The sequence below is a fragment of the Acipenser ruthenus genome, chromosome 18 (genome assembly GCF_902713425.1).
Source record: "Acipenser ruthenus chromosome 18, fAciRut3.2 maternal haplotype, whole genome shotgun sequence".
Lineage (NCBI taxonomy): Eukaryota > Metazoa > Chordata > Actinopteri > Acipenseriformes > Acipenseridae > Acipenser > Acipenser ruthenus.
In genome coordinates, this window is record NC_081206.1 from 28533074 (window position 1) to 28552031 (window position 18958).

The 18958-nt window shown below is 34.4% G+C and overlaps 1 protein-coding gene across 3 annotated transcripts in view; it reads left to right on the top strand.

Annotated features, from left to right (window-relative positions):
• Positions 1-18958, top strand: part of LOC117416686 (steroid hormone receptor ERR2) — a 76822-nt gene that overhangs the window by 20250 nt on the left and 37614 nt on the right. The window contains exon 1 of one of the 3 annotated variants that reach the window (XM_058991837.1): positions 3309-3649. The exons of the other annotated variants lie outside the window; for them this stretch is intronic. Coding sequence (XP_058847820.1) covers positions 3600-3649 — 50 coding nt within the window. The 5' untranslated portion in view covers positions 3309-3599. Of the gene's footprint in view, positions 1-3308; positions 3650-18958 lie in introns of those variants that run through there. 3 annotated transcript variants of the gene reach the window in all.

Consider the following 18958-nt stretch of genomic DNA (forward strand, 5'->3'; position numbering starts at 1 on the left):
ATTCTGTTGAAAAGTAAGTAAATGAAAGTAAATGGGAAATAAAATAAAAGGAAGAGAACTGTTGAGTTCAAACGAATGCTTGTTAGTCCAGTGAGTTTTCACTGATTGTTTGATGAAAGCAGCCCTGCTGGGGAGAGTCTATTGGCTTGCATTTAAAAGAGAATGCTAGACTACCTGGTAGTCTTCAAACAGGGGTTAAGCATGAAGGAAAACAAGGAAGGGACAATGGTACTTCTGGTTACCCATATGTTTGTGATATTAGAAGTTAATTCTCTGTTTCCCAGTCAAGTCAAAGATGTACAGCCTATAGAGATTGATTTATTGATTTATTTTGAGATGCCCTTTTTTAGTATGAGAGCTGCTGCAGTACTTGTGTTGAAATACTGTGTGACTTTGCTTGCTATGTGGAAAGCCCCGCTGTACAGTAAACTGCAGCTGTGCTGAGACATTACATTTCATACAAAATACAAAGACATCGGCACAGTTCTAACATCATGCCGTGCACGTTTTATTATCATTTATTGATACGTTTTTATTTACTGGGTTGTTTTTTTTTTATCAGAAAGTTGATATTTAAAAAAAATAATTTAAATAAGTAAAATGTTTAATTTAATTATATATTTTTAAATTGTAGTAGAGAATAGAATTCATAACATTTTTCTAAACTAATGTTATTGCTTTTTCATATTCTCAACAGTCCTACTATATCAAATATGAATAAACAAGTGTAATTACTTTTACATCATTCTTACCGGTTTAATTAAATGAAAACAGTTTTAAAATATTATTCAATTCACACATTCTTATGAATTCAGTAATAGATACATATTCCTGTCCTGTGATGGTGTTTCTGTGTCTGAATTAAATAGTAATATCATGGCAAGCAAACGCATACATAACATTCGGAACCTTGTGTCTGTCAAGTAGAAAATAATGCAGCATTTATTATGTTACATGTTATGCTCTAGTAGCACAAACAATTTATACTTCATGATAAACAAGGAACATTAAGCATTGTTATCTGATTGTTTTTTTGCAATACCTGGATTCGCTTTTATATCATTACATCCCACATTTAAATATATATATATATATATATATATATATATATATATATATATATATATATATATATATATATATATATATAGCTGTATTTTTAGCGATTTACTGATTGGCAGTATTTTTAACTGTGAAATATGGTAGTATATTTAGAAACACTAACGTATATAATGATTTGACTTTCTCAATGTCTTGGCTGTGTTCTGTATTCCAGCCAACATTACACAAAGATATTAACATCAAGGGAACAAGGCATTTGAAAACGGGCCTATTACTTGACTGCAGCTCATTTTACTAGTAGGATTGATAATGCTTCTTGGTGTAAAGTTAATCTGTGCTTGTAACAGTATTTTTTCAGCTGAAAACATAATTATGCTGTGCATTGTGTGCTTTCCCTTTTTAAAAGTTGAATTATATAGGAATACAAAAGGTACCAAAGGATGTGCCATTGCTTTCATCTAAATGGAATCCGGAACCCAATTAGCCACATTAAACTAAATATAAGCTGAGCAGTTCTCTTGTACTTTTGTGTTGAAGGAGAGACTTCGTGATTTGAATGGCGATGCTTGGAATGTAATATTCATTGAATCCTTAGAGCCATTGTCCTTGTGCGTATTTTCAAAAACACACAGAGCCTAATATATTAATCTTTTACAAAGCCTCCACGTGCAATATTTCTGTCCCCGAGAATAAAAGGTTCGTAGCTCGTCAAACTACAGATAGCTCTGCTCCATTCTTTTTAAAATGATTTTTATTTCTTTATTTTTTTTTAGCTGATTTTGTAAGTGTATTATTACATGTTCACAAATAAAAAAAAAAAATTCCCTTCACAAAGGATAGCAAACCAGATGCATAGTTTGCAGAGGGAATATTGTGTGCAGTAATTTCAGTAGCCCTCTTTTGGGGCTGTGCACAGCTTGGTTGTCAAATGTTTATTAAGGCATTAAAAGGGGGAAATGTCAACCAGGTAGAAATAGAGAGAGTATGAGAGGACAGGTAGAAAGTGGGCAGAGATTAGCGAGCTCCGCCTTGACCAGCTGCCACTGACCCTCCTTCACAACCTGGGTGTGCATTATCCTGGTTCAGTGTGTGCCTCAAGCCTGGGTCCTCTGTGTTCTCAATTACTGTAGCTGACTGCACTTCTTTATTGTTACTTGTGTTATTATATGGCTGGATTATATTATCTTGCACTGCAATTAGTGTAAAACATAAAACACTAAAAAAACTAAAAAGAAAGAAACCATTATAACCAGAAATAACCGGTCAGTTAGCTATTCAGAGAGAGAGAGAAAAAAAAAAAGGTGGAGATAGGAGCTGGCACCCAGACCACTAGGTCACCTCTTTGGAAGATGGTTCAGATATCGAGAGTTTTGTCCCCTGAAGCAAGTGTTATAACAACAAGAATGGTCAATTCTGGTTGTAAAGGTGTAATATACAACTTGCTTTGAGGTGATGTCATTTCCTTAAAAAAAATCTCAAAGCCTTCTAGCTATTGTGTTTTATAGACAGTATGTTCATAGACAAATAACTCAGTTTGCTACTGTAGCTACTTCATTTAGACACCTTGTTTTCTCTGTTTAATAATAAACAAAAACATGCCTGGTCAGAAAGAAGTACAGTTTAAAAAAATGGTATTTGTGGTGTGGAATAAATGTATTACTGGTAGATATTTAATTCTGTAAACATTTCGTTTTCTACATTGTCAAATGAGAATTTTTAGGTGAGTTTTGATCTCACAATTTGCCCCTCAGAGCAGCAGGTTACTGAGATATAACAGATTATCAGATTGTTTCTGTTTTTAACTTTGTATTATTTACTGAAAAATAACTGCTGTTATTAATACCAGCAGGAAATATTGCAGTGTTCAAAATAATTCCAGATGTATACTGTTATACAACATTATTAATGAATGGGCAATTATATACAATTTGCAATACATTTGCCAAATTATTTCATAGATTTGATGTTACAAATTACTAAAAAAAAAAACCCAAAAAACAGTTTTTGTATAGCAAGCAGGTGTCCAAATTGTCATTTTGTTCCTAATTATTTATATGATTAATAATGTCTGTGCTATATTGTCTCCAGTACGGTAGTGTTTTCCTGCGTGAGTATTTCAATTGTGACTGGCTGCCTCCACGTCTCCTCCTCCCATTCCTGCCTGCCTGCCTGCCTGCCTCTGCTCTGTCATTTTAAGACCAGCCCCTAAGAGCCAGCCAACAGCAGCTGCTCCATATTCATCAAGCCCTTCAGTCTTAAAGAGCCCTATCCTGACCATGGAGAGCTTCATTCCTCTCACTATCTCTCTCACTGTCTCTCGATCTTAGCTCTCTCTCTCCCTCTCTCTTTCACCCCCTTTACCTGTCTCTCACACATACATACATAAACACACACATACATTCTCACGCAGGGGTTTTGGGCAGTGCTGAAAGTGGTCTCTCTGTGCCTCTGCTGCTCTCCTACCTATTGGGGTGAATTGTTGTCAGTTCTTTCTCTTTTCCTCTCGCTGTGATTCCTGGAATGCTAAAACTGGACTGATGGACATTTCAGAACTTTGTATCCCAGACCCTATCAGCTATCACAACCAGTAGGTGCACTTCTTCTATTCTATTCTATTTATTTTTCTCTTCTTTTTTTTATAAATGTTTGCTTCTTCCTTGGATGAGTTGCAGTGGACCACACGCAACTTCTTCTCCTAAGAAACAATAATTGATCTCCCTCTCTCTCTGCTTCTATTTCAATGATGTGGTTTTGCACAATCGTTATACAATAGGTAGTAGCAGGCGCAGTATTATATCTGTGTTGAGTTTCAAGTGAATTGTTAAAGGGAACAAATGAGTGGTCTTATAGAAACATCCATAGTGCAGTGAAAGGAAAATTGTCTCGCAACTCAAAACTCTTATTTTGAGCAATGAATAAGTCAATAAATAACCAAACAGACCCACACTCCTCTTTCTGTCTGCCTTCTCTTTGGGAAGCACGCTGTTTCTTCACGGATAATAATGAATTATTGTAAAGGGGTTAGCGCTGCGATGCGTACTACAATAGCAGAGGAAGTTTTTCCGGCTGGTCCTGTATTTTCAGCTTGGCTCTCAGTGTGATGTGAAATAAATTCAAGCAGATTAGACACACTGAATAGACTAGATAATGAGCGGAGGATTACACTTTCAGAATATTTGCACACAGTAAGATAAATGAAGGCACCTTTAGCCCTGGTTTATGCTGAGTACCAGCTGAATTGTGGTAGAACAGATTGCCTCTGAGTTTGTGTAACATCACGAAGCTGCTGAGGAGAGTTTGGCAGTTTTAAACCTATTTGTCTTTTAAAATGTGTATTTTAGTGTTGTGCTGCTGATTGGATTAGTTTAATTTGCCATTTGGAATAGGATAAGAAATGATATTAAAGTGTTTGTTAATGAATTGGTATTTCATAAAAGGGAAAAGCAGACTTGAGCTGCAGCAGGACATCAAGCAAAGGCATAAAAGTTCTAATAAAATGAAGTATACCATATAAAAAGTGTGCTGCTCATCGCGTAACTTAACATGCAAAACAATTAAGGAGCTGTTTGAATGGTCTTTAATGCTTGACCTTTTTTGTAGATTTTATGAGAATTGTAATGTTTTCAAGCAGTTTTATACATATATACCTTTATATTAATTGTTTATTACAAAAGATACATTTAAATGTCTGTATAGCAATCTTATGATACACATATTTTGCATTTGTGAATTCAATTTAAATATAAATAGGTTTGTTTTTGGCATAAGTTTAACTACTTGATATCAGCAGGTTTTGTTTTCCCCCAGTGATCTCAGTTATGGCTTATTGTTCTGAAATATATACCAATATCAATCAATAAATATCTAAAACAAATAGTTCTTGTCTTTGCACAATTAATTCACTCCTAAATAAACATGCAGCATGTGCCACACATATTGCATTTTTTAAATATTATAAGTATTTGCTATATGCAATCTGATTAGGGAAATTAATTCAAATGATTCCCTTTTTTTTTTGTAACAATAAATGATGTATAATCAGTTATGTCTAACGTAACACAATGTGAAACATGTATTTAAGCATTGTTTAACAATGTAGTTTGAATAACTTTATAATTACAGTAATTAGCAAACAGAACCAGGAAAGTGGAAATTAATTAAGAAACTGGCATTTTGGTAAATATTTTAGGATCTGGTGCCCATACATTAACCCTTGAATGACCAGGGGCCAGAAATGCCCTTTAACCCATTATCATACTCGCTGTAAATATGAATCCCAATTTAATCTGCTTTGTGTTTAATACTGATCTGGATTACAATGTTTTTTATATAGCTCTGCACTTTTCACCCACGATTCAATATAAATTGGTTGTCTTAAAAGTTAATATTTTTTCAATAAATTGTAGCAGATTGCAAAATTATTGTTGCACTTTTTATGTGCTTTATTTTAATGTGTTGCATAAACAGTATCTTATAACTACACATCGATATCTCATGGTTAGCAATAAATAAATATCAGGATTTAAAAAAATATTTTTTCTTGCATTTAAATTGTTTTAAAAAAATACAAATATATTCCGTTTTTATTTCTCACATGGTGTAGATAACAACTAACAACAACATATAATAAATTAATTTCACTGATGTTTATATAGGTTTAAAGCTTTTAATTAAATTAGACATAAATATATCAATTTGTAGCACATTTGGAACACATTTTTATATTTTAATAAAACACCAGATTCAATTTAAAGTGTATTACAGTTATAATCTAATCTGTAGGGCAGTTTATAATAAACAATATTAATAAACTATGCCCTGATATACAATTACAATACATGTATTGGAGCTATACAGTGAAAGATACAATTATATTATATTGAAACACTACATTTTACAGTTTAATTTTTTCTCTCTTGCTGGTGTGTATGCAAACTTGAGAAGATGTTTTTAGGAACCGTTACAAGAATACTGTTCCACTGTACCACCTTTCACACTTCAGAAACATTTTTAAATACTTTGGTGAATATCTCATTTTTGAAAGAAAACTGGTGGAGTGTGATGAACACTAAATAAAAATGTTCAATGTTTTTACAATAAATATAATTAAAATATGTGGCACTGTTGTATGCTTTCTAGAAATAATGGCATTGAATAACTGTATAATTTTAAAAATAATAATTCAAACTGCAAGGAGGTGCAGGCTATTTTATCAGATATGTCTGGGATTTGTTACTTTTTATATAAAATAAAAAAAATAAAAGGAAGGTGAATAAAATTAAATTAAATTAAAATAAAAGCAACATCTAATAATTGGGATTGTACAGATCTTGAAAAAAATGTAATGAATGTGTAATTAAATATTTTATTTTTACTTTAAATGTGGTGGATGTATTTGAATGCTGAAGTGTTAAATGCAGTGAGTGTATGTAACATCTCTAAATGTGGTGTACAACATATAATACTTTTATAGAAGTACACACTTGCTGTTTCTGTGCAGATTTACAAATGTGTTGAACATCTTTGTTGTTGTTTTAATTGTGACTATACAGTAGGACCAACAGTTTTGCATCACCCTATAGAATTAACTCATTTTGCTTCATAAAGTCCAGTGAAACCTGGTGAGTTATGTTATGTTAACATATTGAATTACATACCGCTTTGTAGTTTTCCATATACTTAATGAAAAACTGACCAAAAATTAAAAATATAACATTTCCAAATCTAACATAAAAAATACTGTATTACTATTGTGGCTTTCTTTGATTACATGATGTTAAATAAAATATCTAAAGAGGAGTTTTAAATTTGATAGAGAATGAACTCGTAAAATGAATTCTAATGAGTGCAAGGGAAACAACTGTTTTACTGTTTATGATTGCATATAGAGAAGAGTGTTTATCCAAAGCCAGGTACTTCAATATAAAATGTAAAAACCTTATTAAAACAATTATTAAAACCCAGAGTGGTTAAATTGGCTTTTGGTTGTCCGATTTGTAATGATCGAATGGGTGAATTTGACAGCGGTAAATGACATATTGATAGTTAGATACTAATAACATGCTCCAGATGTTTAAATAATTAAAGCACTACCAACGAACCTAAAATATCTCCTGAAATGTTTTCGCTTTACAAATGACCTTTGAAAGGAGAGCGGTTGGTGGAGCGCGGTAGTCAATATACCAGGAATTCAGGAATGTCTAATGTCTCAAAAAAATTATTCGCTTGATTAAATTCAACTTCCTCCACACTTTCATTCCAGGATTTACAACAAGTTCTCGATGTGCATTTATAATTACATCTAGTATTTCTTAGCCAGTTAAACAAGACACAGAATATACATGCTATGGTGAAGAATACTTTTTAAAATGTGTACCGTTCTGTATCAGTCACAAGTCATTTAGAGTACAGAGATTGCAGATTAAAATAAAGTTTTCTCCAAATGTATTTGAACTTAGTGCCTATGATGCCAAAAGAGATTTCTTTTCAACAGAATATAGAGTAGGCCCTTGAATCCGCCTTGTTTTATACACTGTGTGATCTGTATGTTTAGGTTGTATGTCTAGATGTTTTTAGTGAATGCAGTTTATCTAAATGACAATAAAGTCACTATAGGAATCAAAATCCGTTCTTAATTAGTAATTGCTGAAGTTAAAGGGCAAGATTTTTTTTAAGACGTGTATTTTTATTTTGAATTGAATGAACAAATCATACTGTATGTAGATATCATTGTTTTAGGGTAGTTGGGATCCTAGTACACTATATGTACAGCCTTCTACATCCAAATATATCATATAACATTGATTTTTAAAAAGAAACTGAACATACGATTTAAAATGCTGTCTCTTTAAGGATTGGTGCAGAGCTTCTGTATGAGAGAAAATAATTTGTTAATATTGTATTAAGCTTCTTCTAAGAAATTAAATGTGCCATCAAAATCAAATATGCTGTACACAACAAAAGAAACCTGAAAGATGTCTCTTACATTCACATATATCTTTGATTTTATATAGCTAAAAAATATACAGTCAAAAATATATATATATATATATATATATATATATATATATATATATATATATATATATATATATATATTTTTTTTTAACGGAAAACTGCTGTGTACAAAAAAATGGGTATAATTGTTTTCTGCACTGACATATAAATGTTGCTGGGGAAGTTATTCACTAATGTATACTGTAAATTGCACTCATATCACAAATGTGGTCATTTTAATTGATGGACTTGAAAGCATGTTGAATCATGTCTTGTACTGTAGGTATGAGAACACCTTAATATTAATTAGTGAAATAATGCATGATTTAACTTATATAAAAAAAAAAACGTAACTGATTAAAACAAAAAAAAATTAATACAGCACATGTAGTATATATATATATATATATATATATATATATATATATATATATATATATATATATATATAGGCATTAAACAGTAGTGTTAGACAAAACCATCGGTGGCTTGCAGGAATAAAGATTTGTTATATTGGAGAGTTGATATCAAATATTTTTATGTAATGTTATCATGGAATGCACAGAGATCAGAGTGGAGTTATTTACAAGTTAGTTTAAAAACAGAGAAAAGCAATTCCATTAGTGTATCTCAAGTTAAAAGCTCTTTGTGAAATTACAAAGTGTTCCTTTTTATTGAAGGTAATCACATTTTTGTTGTCTTCCTCGAGATGGTATCGGTGGTTCAGCCAGTGGAGAGTAACTGATTCAGTCCTCACAGACGCTATCCAGATGGGATCAGCTGACAGTAATTTAGTTTCAGAATACATTAGTGAAACAAGCTTTTGGGCACGATCGGAGATCTTGGTATTAGCTGGGGTCCTGGCTTCAGTGTCCACTTCAAATAGTGACCACTGGCTATTTAATTAATCTGAGTAAACAGAAGCGACGTATCTGCAGATCTACAGACATGTAACTGGGGCATTAGGGATTTTCCTTAAAACCTAGTGCTTAAATTAAATTTTACACTTAACGGGGTTTCCATAAGAAAAAATCTAAATCCATCGCTTTATTTAAATCAGGGTTTATTTTCTCATTCATTATAATGAGTATCTCTACCAGACCCATCCCTTTTTATTGACAGCTTTATAATCTATACTTAGTAAAGAAAGCCAGCTGTAGTACAAAGACCCACACTGTTTAAGATTGCGGGCTTACATTTTACATGCTAATTGCACCTTATGGTGAAACCAGTGAATAGCAGTCTTTTTCAGGCAGGATTTCAAATCTCATAGTAATTGCACCCAACCTCTGAAGCTCGTGCCACAAAAGACCTGAATTCCACCTCTCTGTAAATTGAATATCTATTGAAGGAGATTGGGATCCAAGGTTCCTCAGTCAAAGTGGCATTAGCCTAAACCTGCTAATCCACATTTACATATCTGAGTACATCTTGCCCTTTAAACAGTAAACTGGCAATTAGCGAGTCACCAGGAAAGGTGTTACAATTTTTAATTGTAACAACATTTACTTTTAGAATGCTGTCTTCTATATATAAATGTGTAGTACTATAATAGATAACTAGATAGATAGATAGATAGATAGATAGATAGATAGTTCATTTCACTGACAGAATTGGCCAAATGATTCCTTTCTGAATAATCAGCAGGTTACATTTGTAAATCAAATGCAGCACTTAAATGTAATAGTCAAGCTAATTTGTATCACCAGATGGAGTGTTTCTGTGTAGTCTACTGCTGAGAGCTAATCCCTTCTGTTTTGCGACCATGCCTAGAGTCCACCCTTTACCAGGCTAAATGTATCAATGTTTTCCATGCATACGGAGTACAGACCGTCTATCTATATGTGTTGTTTTTGATATTTGTATTTACTGTATAAAGGATAGGAGTGAAAGAAAAGTTGCTGCTATAGACATGCAAATTCAGTCTCACACATCTTAGGGCAAATGCGTTAAACGACTTGCTTCTCTCCCGAAGCACCACTTGACCTCAGAAAGAGTTTTGTTCAGATGGCAAAGCTACCTGCACTCCCAGAGGAGCCTTCCACTAGAAAAGTGCATAATAATAATAATAATAATAATAATAATAATAATAATAATAATAATAATAATAACCTTGTATTTTTTTATAACAGAATAATGGCTTTAAAAGCATCATCGGTTAGTCTTTGGGGTTCCATTAGGTAGCCTGGCATGCTGATGCCTCAAAGGCATTTGCTGCGCAATGGTGTCACCATCACAGTACCAGCATGCATGCAATTCTCTGTTCGCTATAATAGAGGATGGCTTCTTGATTTACAGTTACAGTTACACCTAGGCATTTTCAGGGATCTGGTTGGAAGCCAAAGGTATACAGCCAAATAAAAACTTAAGATGCTCCATAAATTAAAAGCAGAAGGGCAAAATGTCCTCTATGATTATTATTATTAGTAGTCTTTTTCAGAAATTGAGAAAATGTCATAGAACTAATTTACTTACTTGTCTCTTAAATATTCCAGATGCTCTTGAGGTTAGTGCTCTTATTGAAGCCTCAGACAGTGCTATTTTTAACATATTTGCCGCATGCATCACCCAGGCACTTTAAAGTTAAGTTAAAGCTGCACATTTGTACCGAAATTAGGATCAGCGAAATACATTTTTGCCAAGCGTTAGCTAATGGCTTCCTGGAAAATCAGCTGCTGTCATATTAATCCATCTTTTTTATTTTTTTATGGAGGAAAATGTTGAATAAAATATCAACTGATTGAGTAGTAAAGCAAACATCACATGATAATTTGATGCAAGGAACTGTCTGTGATTAGCACAGTTTCATTTTTAAGGGGTCATTGTAACTTTAACTAAAGAATTATAAGTCAGTTATTACACAGTAACACTTCTGTGTGTGGAAACAATTTAGCTGTGGGATTAATGTGCATTACTGTTTGCAGACAGATCACGGTAACAGCTGGCATCAGATACTATTTAAATATCAATCGTGTCTTCTAGTGTAACAGTGTTTCAAATGGAATTGTACTGTAATACTCTGGTGAGATGGTTATTCTTACTCGGAATTAAGCATTACTGATAATTGGTTCCATTATTAATAGCACAGTGAGCATTCTGTCAACGTATGACACAGTTTTCTCTTCTGGGGCTTAACACATAAATACACTGAATATTTTATCTCATGTCTACAGGATTGTCCAAATGGAAACATTTAGTTAGAAACAAAACACTCTCACAACACATGGGAATGTGTTTTTATATCACCCCTACCTTTTTTTACAGGTAATAATAGGATATTTAATATGCAGCATTTAGACAGCATGTTATTGCTTGCAGTTTGTGGTCGTTACACACCGAAAGAAATTGTATTCAATACCTATATCATTATTTAAACAAATAGTTCTGTCTTATGTGTATCTTCTCAACCAAACGCTACCTGGTCAATTATCTGAGTATCTTTCATGAATGAAATGTCACAGTAAATTGAGTAATAATGTATAGTATGTGCACATTAAAGAAAGACAACGTGCTTGAGCCAGGCATGCGGGTGTTTATCAGCGAATGGTATTGATATCGAGCGAGCAGTCGTTTGAAGGTTATGTTTCTGAACAGTAATTGAAATGCAAAATAACATTAGGATCGATGGTTAGCTCTGTTTATTTATTAAATCAATATTGAAAATGTCCTTCACAATACTCTCTCTGATTCTAACTGACAGCTTAACCAAGTACGCGATGTACACAGCTATTCAGTGACCTCCCATTGGCTCTCGTTTACATTTTGTTTTTTAATCTTACTCAGAAATGGAAGGGTTGACATTGGTTTGTATTTTATTGTCTGCACTAGGGGGTGGGGGGGGGGGGGGGGGTTGGTATGCTTTCAATGTGGGAATTCACAGGTGTGGACATTTGTTAAGTGTTTTAGACCTCTAAGTGATGCTGGATTGACATTGGAGTTACATGGGACAGTGTGAACCGCCTCACAAAGCACTCTGGGGCGCAATGGCATCACAAGCACATTAGTGCTGAAAGTGCTTTGGTTGCAAGAATAAAGCACCACAAATGAATTCAATGTGAAGTAAAAGGTATTTAGTAATTTACTGACGCTCGATGAACCCCAAACAGCTGTGTGCTGCAGTGTGCTGACGGCAGGGTTTTATTTTATTAATACTCTCCTTGGGAGAGTGTGGAAAACCCTTGATCTCTGACTATAGGCTGGGGCAAGGTCTGCCTGTTCAGTCTGCCATTGACACTCAAAGAGAAGGAGAGAGCCTGATGTACACAGTGTTTACATTCACCGGCACTTCTACATGCTGAAAACGTTTCTCCCTGTGCTACAAAAACAACCTGATTCAGCTACATTGTGAAACAGTTTTGCAGTCGGTCACAACAGATGCTCCAATGACCCTACTGCATCTGTATGAAGCGGGATGTTTGGATGCACACACAGATGTTATTTATTTCTATATTATATAGGCAATATACTGTATACAGTATTAACCTTATGTATTATGTACCACAGAATGGATTGTTATTTTACAAACGTTCTCAGGGGAATCAAGAGATTTCTCTATCAATTCAATGTTAAAGGAGCTATATTTTTCAACAAAAATCTTATGCTATAAACTTTCTCCTACCTATTAAAATTAAAATAGAAACGTTATTATAAATTATCTATGTCGTGGAGGATTGAAACACTGATGCCTTTTAAATATCGCTGACATTTGCTTACGATTGTAAGTCGCCCTGGATAAGGGCGTCTGCTAAGAAATAAATAATAATAATAATAATAACATACACCAATTAGACTATTTGGGTGAGATACATATACAGTTACTTTTTCAATGAACATCAGTGGTATTTACTGTGGATCTGGCACCATTTAAAATGTACAATATACAGAGAGGAATCAAAATGCCACAAATTAATTAATAAAGGTTTACACAGTCCCGATGTTTAAGCAAGATCAAATAACGTAAAACATTTTGTTCTTTTTTATATTATGTTCATGAAGTATCCGTATAGCTGTTAGGGATCCTCTAGGCACCCCACAGGGAATATTTTGGAGATGCTAGTTTTTCCTTTTAATTCGATTTGTGAACAACATCAACAACAAAAAAAGTAAAAAATGTGGCAAAAGCTCAGGTCTGGTGTGATTTGCCATGAGAAATCACCCCTGTTATATCAATAGAGAAAATTACAAAAGATAAAGGGGATTTATTCTAATCTCATTATCTGGTTTTATTTTATTTGGACAAATAAGGACAGTGTTTATTTCCACGAAAAATAGAAAAAAAAACACCTTAAATTGTCTTGCATTAGAAAATGCTTGTTACTGAAAAATACATAAAATTTGTTTTTGTTTCAGTCATCCAATCAGATATTGTACGTGCTCAGATAAGATCACATAACAATTACCGATAGTAAGATTCAATACAGTATGTTGCCTCTTCGTGGGCAATCCTAAATAGACAATAAACAACACACAGGTGGCTGCACAACACTGAAAAGAAAGCACAAGAGAAAAACAGATGCTTGAATCACAAAAAGCGTTGGAACTAAGCACTGCCTTTGTAAGAAAAAAACAGGGACAACATTAAAGAAGACATTGGCCAAAACTTTTGTTTTTATACATTATATTTTTTATACATTTATACTTAATTTGTATAAATTTTATTACATAATTTATGTAACTGAAGTTTGAGAGAAACAGGACAATAGTCACTCCAGCGGTCAATAGTCAAAAAAAAGATTGCCTTCTGACATCACAGGTTAAATAAACTGTTGGCCTACTGTCTGTGACATTCAACCACCTGGGAAACGTTTCCCACAATAAGCCTCAACCCCAGCGAATATCTCTATATAATGTTCAATGACTCTAGTATTACTTTCTTTTATGATAAGTCATTTTCAGACTTTTATTTCCAACAGTGTTTACCAGCACTTGGACCTTCAAAGTTACAGGCAATCAGAAAACCAAGTTCTGTGTAATTATTGCATGCAAGGAACTAGAAGGCAATTTGTTCTCACCTTGACAAATTCACCTGTGGGTGCGAGGATAGGTTCTCCTGCACGGTCAATCAAACTGATCTGAAGGGTCCAAGCATTTATCAAAATGTGTAAGTGCAACAGTTAATTACTTTTAAAACACTGGCATTTATTTGAGTTTGTCTTTCTAAGTAAGCAGTCTATATTTACACGTCATTTATTTGTATTTATTTATTTTAATACTCGGCGTATTATTTTTTGACCATCACAATATAAACAACAATCACAACAAAACATCTGCAGAAGAAAGGAAAATCTCACAAGTCATGTGGATGCCAGGAGTGAGATGTATGTGTGGATTGCCCCCTGAAGGAGACCCATTAATTCCAGCAATTTCCCCACAGTTTAATTAATCCTGAATCGAGTTGTGCTGAACGCTGGGATATAAATCACTCAGGTCCACTGGAGTTTTTATTACTATCGCTGTTTATGGGAGAGGAGAGGAGAGAGATGGAAGGGAAAAGGTTCAGATGTGAAAGATCTACATTAGAACATAGCTGTTGAAGGGGGGTGAGCCATGCTGGCATTGCTCCTTTATCCTTGTACCCGAGTACTGCGGGGTTGACAAGTTCAGCCCTGTAGACTACCTGAGTTGTATCTGAGACTGCCCCAGCAGTCAGAGGTGGCATCGCACAGGCTCTGAGAATGCTTCTTGTTTTTTTTTTGTTTTTGTTTTTTTTTCCGGGTTATTGTATAATGTATGCATTTCCTTTTATTCTATTTTCAACCACCAGTTTTCACCTCTCTTTTTTTTTTTGCTGTTGCATTCTATTCAATCTGCACTTCATTAAGCACTGAAAGAATCGGTTGTCATAGTTCTGGAATGTAGATACCCAAACTTCTATTGTCTGAAACATTGCAATTGTAAGTGGAAGGGGCAACCAGACAAAAAAAAACAAAAAAAAACAACATAAACGGTGCTGTTGCCCTATAACTTTAAGATACCCTTCAACCGTAGTGGATTATCCTAGTTGAGTGCTGCTCAGCTACAAAGGCCCAAAGAACAATCTATTTTACCAGGTGTTCTGCAGGTTATTTCAAGTCTATGACAAAGCGGTACACAGTCACAGGTGCTGTGGTAGAAAAATCTGTATTTACTGTACAGTCTCCTGAACCAAGTGGTCAACTGCTGTATAACTGCGAGTAAACCACAACAGATTTTACTTTTTCAAATGAATAAAAGAGGCCACTTGAATAAGCAGCCATTATTATTATTATTATTATTATTATTATTATTATTATTATTATTATTATTATTGTTAGCAGTAGTAGTCGTAGTAGTCATAGTATAAAATAGCATAGAGAATTGATGACAAGCATGTGAAAGCACATGTGAATTTCATGCATGCACTTATTCATTATAAAATAATTTTCAAAAGCCAATTGAATTTGAGTGGAGTGAGCGGTTCTCTGTTACAGTGAAAATTCAAAGTAAAGAAAACAATACATACTCAATGGAATTTAATTAACATTTTATAAGACGTTTATCATTACTCAACAGTCCTCCACGATTATTTTAATAAACCAGACCTAACCAGTCTAATATCAATACTGCAAGGCTGGAAAACATAAATCATGTAACAGTGCACTTTAACATGATGTAGAACTACTGGGGGCTTATCAACAACATGCAGAATATTACTGGAGTACAGTAATACTGACAGTTCACTTCACATCTTACTTCAAATGCGATGCCTGCGTTTTAACATGGACGAGATTCATCCTTTTTACTCACCCTATGGCCCAGACAGTGTATAAGTAATACATTTTTTTAAATCTCAGATTTATGTTTTATTTATTTATTTTTTTTACAAACTGAAATTTTAAAATATTAATAGTTTAAGCTAAAACCAAACAGTACTACAAAAGCTTTAGAGTGACTTACTATAAGTGTGTGTACATTTTTTTCAAACCTTAGTAGTTTGTATATTCATTATTTACTTTATGGTACATCTGTAGGCCTGTACACCGGGTCAGTACTTTATTTTCATGGCATCTGTCTGAAATTCATAACACAACATCCAACAGTCCCGATGTATTAATTGCTGCAGCATTGCCCTTTTTATTAACTTTATATATATTTTTTACTTTTTTTGCAATGCCACAATCTCCCCTTTTTGCTGATGAACAATATAATTTATGATTTGGGCAGGATGGGCCCTTTGTTTAAATTAGATAGAGTTTCCCTAAACAAGGACAGCCTATCAGGGGAAGATTAATGAACTAATTTCATGCATGGCTCCTTGCCTCTGTCCTTCTGTACACCAAGTCAACCTGTGATTTACGTTGGACCTCATACAATGGGCTTAACCCCTAAAAATGATGCAAAAAAATGCCAATTATAGAATACACCCCCAAAAGAAATGTTGTATTCAGTCCAGTAATGCCGTTGTATACTTTAATCTCTTTGATTACTTAGGCAGGCATATTTAAACTGTTTCCGTGGTTTCCAATATAAACATGCAGTCCACACATGAGAGAAAACATCCGATTTAGATTATGAATAATCAGAATGTTCTACAGTAGTACTAGAAAAAAAAATGCTTTCAGGTGAACAAATACATTTAAAAAATGTTCAGTGTTATCCAATCTATACATCATCTATTTATAAGGGTATGGGACACTTAACCCGTGCTATGATAAAGTGTGCGGCTTGATATGTATTCATATTGCGCTAAAAATAGGCAGCAGAATGCTTTTATTAAGAAAAGATCAATTGATCAGGATTCTGGCAACAACAGTGCTATCTTGCAGGCAGTTTAAAACGGGTCTCATGTTGTAGCGCTGAATGACATCATTGCTTTATAAAGACGCGGTGACATAGCTGGAGGAGCTAAATTTACTCCTTGTTGGAGACAGAATAACTTAATTGTCAGGGCTTTGCACAGCCAGGTCCCCCTGTGGTAATCCGGCACCATCTCGAGGCTAACCAGAGTATCGATCCAGGCACAGTCCAGATGAGCTGGCATAAACAACACACTTTCTCTCCCATTCAGACTCCATTTCCATTTATGTTTCTGCATTGCAAGCCTTGGAATCATAAATCTTTGTCAGCTTTACATATATAGTGCGTTTTACAATAAAGAGGTCTGTTCCGTCTCCTTTCAGTATTAAGCGACAGACAAATGAATAGAGCCCACTATTAGGGGCGTCCCCAGCACAGGAGATTAAAGTGGGTCTCACTGGAACAGATGCAGTGCATTTTTTTCATCATCAAGAACCCCCTTCGTAATAAATCTGAAGTCATCAGATTCCAAGATCAGATGTTATTAACCCCTTTGGATAATATCTTTTAAATAATATAAAAACTTCCCCCCTTCCCACCTCACTATTTTAGCAAGAGTTATCAGGGTTAGCCAAATAAGTATTAATGGAGAACTTTTATTTCTGAAGGTACAAAAAGCGGTGTCTGTTATATTATGCTATATTTTTAATTTTAAGCTTACGCTCTCCAGCATAGTACCTGTCGGCTCCACAGAAGAAGCCTCTTCAATATTTCCACTCACAGAGAAACTGAGGGGCAGTTTGGAAGATCATTAGGCCATCTAATCTCGGTCACAGCAGTATGAGCAGAATATTATTAGGGCAGGGAAATGTGGTTACAAGGGCCAGGTGCAATCAGATTAAAACTGAACTGCACATTATACTTTGTGCTCTGACCACTCAGCATGAATCTTGATTGGTAAAGTGGAAAAAAAATAAAAAAAAGTATTTATTTCTTTGTCGACAAACAGAGTTAGCAGTACAGCTCAGGGAAGCATTCTGTGGTATGCTGCCAATTAGGACATCATTGTATTAGTGCCCTTTCCATACAAGTGGACCAGCAGGAGTATACATGTTGTAAAAGCAAATGTTTTTTTTAATAAAACAAATATTTTTTAAAGGAGATAAGTTATTCATCAAAAAATGAATAATCCAGCCTTATGGTAATGTACATGCAAAGCTTAGGCTATCAGCTTGTGAAACACTTAATACTTTATTAGGATTTCACTATCCCACAATCTTCTATTAAACAGTAAGGACCAAGATCATTCTTTTGAAAACTCTGCTCCACAAGGTCAGCTGTTTTAATGGGGGTATCCTGTCATTTTTTTGTCACCCTTTTTAAGTTTTAAGAGATATTTAGAGCTCCAATGAATATACATGAACGCTGAGAGTGACACCCGAGAATGTGATTTAATGTGACACGGTGACCCCATCCGTGTTAATTCAGGAAGCAAGGGTGAGAAAATAGCGTTGGCCTGCTGACCTGGAGGCCTGTGTTAGTGTGAACCCACCATCACCCAGACAGACAATTAATGGGAGAAAAAAAACAGAGAACATGAGGAGTCACTTCTCAAAGTCCTTCAGTGTCTCCCGGTATGGCGACGGCTGTGGGCGAGTGTTTGACTTTCAAGATGTTACCTTCTTTTCACTCTGTAATTGTCTCACAAATCCCAAATCCCAGAACTATCAGTTTTGATAGGCTGTCACGATGTAGTTACAGTCTGGGAGGTTATTAGTACTTTGATTCTACAAACTGAAGTCTTGTACGGTACAGCAAGCAGTGTGATATTGCAGGCACAGCATCTAAACCACAAAGCCTTTTACTCCACTTATCATAACATGAACCTCCATTCCGTGTTAGCCAAAGCATGTAGGCAGGACAATCATTTAACAAAAAGTCATTAAAAAGGCCAAAGAAAGCCAAAACCTGAGTATATTTCTTTGGTGGAAATATATGTTTAAATATTTTCATGTTTCAATTTTGGCAGTCAACTTATTAAAGTTCACATATTAACACTGAAATACACCTGGTCCACATTTTTTTGGTGTTTATACATTTTTTGGAAGTGATAACTAATATGGGAAAGCCAGGATTTCTACTCATT